Source organism: Myotis davidii, unplaced genomic scaffold, assembly GCF_000327345.1.
Source record: "Myotis davidii unplaced genomic scaffold, ASM32734v1 scaffold1203, whole genome shotgun sequence".
In the NCBI taxonomy this organism is placed as follows: Eukaryota; Metazoa; Chordata; class Mammalia; order Chiroptera; family Vespertilionidae; genus Myotis; species Myotis davidii.
This window is the reverse complement of record NW_006294353.1, coordinates 564,847-569,832: the sequence shown is the minus strand read 5'-3', so window position 1 is coordinate 569,832 and position 4,986 is coordinate 564,847. Positions and strand designations below refer to the sequence as shown.

The 4,986-nt window shown below is 51.6% G+C and overlaps 1 protein-coding gene across 1 annotated transcript in view; it reads right to left on the bottom strand.

Moving 5' to 3' along the window:
- The window catches only part of SMIM7 (small integral membrane protein 7), a 10,284-nt gene extending 6,226 nt beyond the window's left edge, over positions 1–4,058 (bottom strand). Inside the window, exons 1-4 of the mRNA XM_006768438.2 lie at positions 3,970–4,058; positions 3,846–3,887; positions 3,344–3,396; positions 1,435–1,525 (exon numbers count right to left, since the gene is read on the bottom strand). Coding sequence (XP_006768501.1) covers positions 1,435–1,525; positions 3,344–3,396; positions 3,846–3,887; positions 3,970–3,995 — 212 coding nt within the window. The 5' untranslated portion in view covers positions 3,996–4,058. The remainder of the gene's footprint in view (positions 1–1,434; positions 1,526–3,343; positions 3,397–3,845; positions 3,888–3,969) is intronic.
- Between the last annotated feature and the right edge of the window lie 928 nt (positions 4,059–4,986).

Genomic DNA, 4,986 nt, shown 5'->3' with positions numbered 1-4,986 from the left:
TTTTTCCTAGAGGCTCAGTGAACCCCCCTCATCTTCCAGCCCCTAAGTCAGGGGTGGGGAACCTTTTTCCTGCCAAGGGCCATTTGGATACTTATAACATAATTCAAGGGCCATACAAAATTATCAACTTAAAAATTAGTCTGCTATATTTTGTCAAACATTTAATTAACTCATCGCTAATGCCTTGGCAGGGCCAAACCAAATGATTTTGGGGGCCTTATCCAGCTCACGGGCCAGACGTTCCCCACCCCTGCCTAAGCTCTAGAAACATCTCCTTAAACAGTCATCAGCGACAAGGACGACCCAGCAACTTCAAATTCAGCATTTCAACCAGTCATTCTCTTCCTCTTTGGGGGGAATATACAAGATGGGCCCAGCATGGACTAGAAGAGTGATGGCGAACCTATGACACGCGTGTCAGAGGTGACACGCGAACTCATTTTTTTGGTTGATTTTTCTTTGTTAAATGGCATTTAAATATATAAAATAAATATCAAAAATATAAGTCTTTGTTTTACTATGGTTGCAAATATCAAAAAATTTCTATATGTGACACGGCACCAGAGTTAAGTTAGGGTTTTTCAAAATGCTGACACGCCGAGCTCAAAAGGTTCGCCAACACTGGCCTAGAAGTACATATTCTTCTGTTTGAAACCTGAGTCTGTTTGCTCTGAGTTTCACAATTCATTAATAGCAGTATTGGAATTACAGCCTGAGGCTGGAAGGAAAACCGAAAAAGGGCATACAAACAAACAAAAACTTCTTTAAGTGTACAAAAACAGAAACAAAGTCTGAATATACACTTCTGCTGGGTTCCAGCAGGCGGGAGCAGGACCCAGGAGCACACTGGCTGTCCAACCACATTTTTCACCTTGACAGATGCCAGATATACACTAAGCACAGCAGAGCTGGCAAGAGGTGACCAGGCCACAGGCTCAGGGAAAGCATCTCTTGGCAGCTCCCGGTGACACACCAGGCACAGCCAGGACTTGGAGAATGCCACATTTCAATCCACTCTCCAGCCTGGACCATAATGACATAGCTTAAACCCATTTTCTCTCTAGCTTGGAGAGTTCTTATTTTGATAGCAGAACGCATGACACCAAAGTGTAGACTGAGCCCAGCCAGCATGGCTCAGTGATTGAGCATTGACCTATGAACCAGGAGGTTGAGGTTTGATTCCCGGTCAGGGCACATGCCCAGGTTGCCAGCTCGATCCCAGTGTGGAGCATGCAGGAGGCAGCCGAGCAATGATTCTCTCTCACCACTGATGTTTCTATCTCTCTCTCCCTCTCCCTTCTTCTCTGATATCAATAAAAATATATTTTTAAAAAACAAGTGTAGACTGAGATGACAGAGAATGACCATCAGGTGAGTCATTCTGGAGAATGTTGCAGAGGATGATAATGAAAGAGACGGGCAGGCCTGACTTACACGATCATGCAGAACATCATGAAAACGTTCCACAGGGCGATGAAGATTCGGAAGTACCTGAGGCTCAGTAGGAATTCCCGGATGTTGTCACCTGGAAGGTCAGAAAGCAAGTACTGCTAACTTTCTGCTGTCACAGCTGCAGGTGCTTCTGCAGTTTCTGCCCACCCCAAGCCCACTGCCCTCATGTTCCACAGTGGCAGCTCCGTTTTTCCTTTGGGTCTCTTCTGCTCCCCAACTCTCAGCACTCAGGCTGCCACTGACCAATCTCCCAGTCTGACTGGTGAGGAAAGAGTAAGTGATCCAAGTATGTATGCCCAATGAGAGTCAGCCCTGAGACTTTTGCCCCAACTACTGTTTTCTCCCAGGCTCCCTGGGCTGGGTTGGAAATATAGAAGCAGTGTCCTCTAGGACAGGCATTGGCAACTTAGGCTCAGGAACTGAAACCAGCCCCTGCCACCTGTTTCTGTGTGACCCAGGAGCTAAGAATGTTTTTCCTATTTCTTAATAGTTAAAAAAAAAGTAATAGAGTATTTGGTGAGATATAAAACTTACATGAAATTCAAATTTCAGTGTCAACAAATAAAGTTTTATTGAACAAAGCTATGACCATTCGTTTACATATTGCCCATGGCTGCTTTCCTATTTCAATGGCAGAGTTTAATTGTTGCACCAGAGATGGCATGGCCTGCAAAGCCAAAAGTATTTATAATCTGGCCCTTTACAGAAAAATGGGCCAAGCCCTGCTCTAGGGTCATCTTTGCCAACACAAGCCAGCCTGATGATAAAACCAACCTAGAAAGGAAAGGAGAGCTAGAGACAGCCACATGCTGGAGGGCTAAATCAGGTGTGCCTGAAGACAATTCTGTCCTTGGGTGTTTCAATTTGCTTTTACCACTCTGAGATGGGATTTTAGTGCTTGCAACGAAAAGCATACTAATTTGGGCAAGTATAACAGCAGTTCTGCTTTGGTGACGACTTACTCTAGTTCCCTCTGCCGCCAAGGAACAGAAACCACGCCAAGAGGAGGCCATTTGGTACATTAAGACTCCAGAGACCTGTGTTCCAGAACCTTCCTCTTGGGTTTTGAGTCATTTTTCCTCACCCACCCCCAACCCCAGCCTCCAGAATGAAATGAACTGGTCCAGGTTAGGCGACCTACAAGGGTGCAACCCAAAGTGTCATCTGGAGATCACAGCTCTCTGGTAAATACAAAATACCAGGTAGGAGCTCTTTTCGCAACAACCCAGCACGACAGTCACCTGTTACTGGTACTGCTGTGCCATCCTAATGCAGGATCAGCACACAGTCTCGTTAGCCAGTATTATCCACCACATGTAGTTGGTCGTGTGTGGCACAGCCTATGTGACCTAGCATGGTCTTCAACTGACAGAGACCGGTCTGTCCAAAGGATGTCCGAGAGGCACCGCTTGGCAAGGCCCTTCTCTAAACTGAGGATCATGTAAATGGGCTCTCCTGACGACAGATGCTGATTAAGGCTGGTTCCAGGTAGGCGCCTGGTGTGGGAGACACAGGGAAGAACAGACAGGTGTCCCTGCCCTAAGGAGTTCACAGGGGAGGGGTGGGGGGAAATACTAAATAAGCACACAGCAGGAACGAGCTAAATAAGATGGAGTCTCTTCTCTGGAGCTTTAAAGTCAAGTGTGAGGGGTAGAAATTAGCCAGATGACAAAATACATATAAGGAAAAATAATAACTGTAGGAAGTAATAAGAGTGCTGACCTATGCGCGGAGATCTGGAAGGTAAAAGAAGTGGGTGACAAGTGGGCAAGAGGAACATCACATCCTTGTGCCTCTCTCTCTCTCTCTCACACACACAGACACACACATACACACACACACACACACACACACTCTGGACCAATTCCCGAGTCCAGAAAGGAGGCTTTACCTGTGCTAGGCTCCCTGGACTCCTCCCCAAAGCCATGCGAGTCCTTCTTTTTCCTACAAAGAGAAGCAGTCAGTGTCCACTTTCGATAGGATGCAAGGACCTCTCAGTCCCTGGCATCAAAGGGCCATTCTGCTCTATCGCTGACTTGCAGTGTGACCTCGGCGGTTCAATGACCCTCCCTAGGCGCCCACCTGCCCAACCAATTACAGCCATCGACAAAGTGGAGAAAGTAACCCGTGGGTACAGGTTAGGACTAAGAGTCTCTTGGGGGATGGGCTTGGGGGCCTTCGGGGTGCGAGCAGAGGGATGCCCGGAGAACGGAGAGCCAAGATTTCAAGCCGCAGTGGCGCGAAGAGTCTCAGGGGCAAGGACTAGGCTGCAAACCGGTACAGAGGTTTGGCTGGGACTTGGGTGCAGGGCCTGTGACGTGGGGCTGGCTCACGCTCGCCGGGGCGGGCTACGGGTGCCCGGGTGGAGCAGCGGTCCTCTGCGGCCTACTCACAGCTTAAAGTTAAGCACCGCTCCGGCGTTCATCAGCAGCGTTCTGCGGAGGAAGAATGTGGTTACCTAGGCCGCCCCCAACCCTGTCGGGCCCTACTTCCCCGGCCTCTAGTCCCCTTAATTACCCGAAGAGCAGGATGTCTCCGATCATCTTTACAGCCGAAGCGTCCGACAGAACCGGAAGCGGAAGTCTAGGGAGGGCGGGGAGAGGAACATGAGACGACCAATTGTGAAGCAGCGCTGGCGAGGGCTGAGCCAATCGAAGGCTAAGGCAGGCAGGGTCCCGCCCTTTGCAGGCCCGACCCTCTTAGGGAAGAGAAAGCGCCTTTAGTAGCTGGAGAGGCCTGGAGCGTAGCGGAGAAGGGCGGGGGCGACCGTGTGACGTCATCTGTGGGCGGGGCCATCTGGGATGGATTAGGTCATTCTTGGGAGGCGTGCCGCACAGGGGGTAGGGACCAGCGCGCTGGAGAATTGGCTCCCGGCTTTATCTTCTGGAATGGAATCTCAGATGGTGCTTCTGGAGAAAAGGCGCCCAAGACCACGGAGCAGCACAGAGGAGTGGGTCCTAACGCAGTGGGCTGTCCGGAGCATGGACGCCCCGACTGATTGGGGAGGGTCCTCCGGGGCCCCACGAGAGACGCGGATCCCCACTGCCTGTGGCGGGGGATCCCTACTGAGCGGTCCCTTTGGAGGACGGAGGTCCCTGTAGGGGATGGAGGTCATAATGTACGGAGTCACATGGAAGACTGGGGTCGCGACAGCTGCCTAGAGGACGAGGTCCTGACTAAAGGGACCCCCTGAGGCACGGGAGAATGGGGTTCTCCACTGATCAGGCCCCAAGAGGGATGGAGGTCCCGACCCGAGGGCTCCACAGAGGACGTGGGTCCTCATCGAGCACCACCTGGGCGCGGTTCTGACTGATCCGTCCCGCCTAGGCGGGCTCCGAGCGTGAGGGACCCCTCCCCCAATGGACAGCTCCCCTGCCCAGCTCACTCCACCGAGATCGGCACCCGCCTCGCTGTAGGCTCAGAGGAGGGACAAGTTGGGGACACCTGACCGGCCGGGCTGCATGGGACAGGACGGCCCGGGACAGCTGTCGCCCCTCCTTCCGCGCGGGGCCGGCTTGGGGGCGGTGCCTGGCG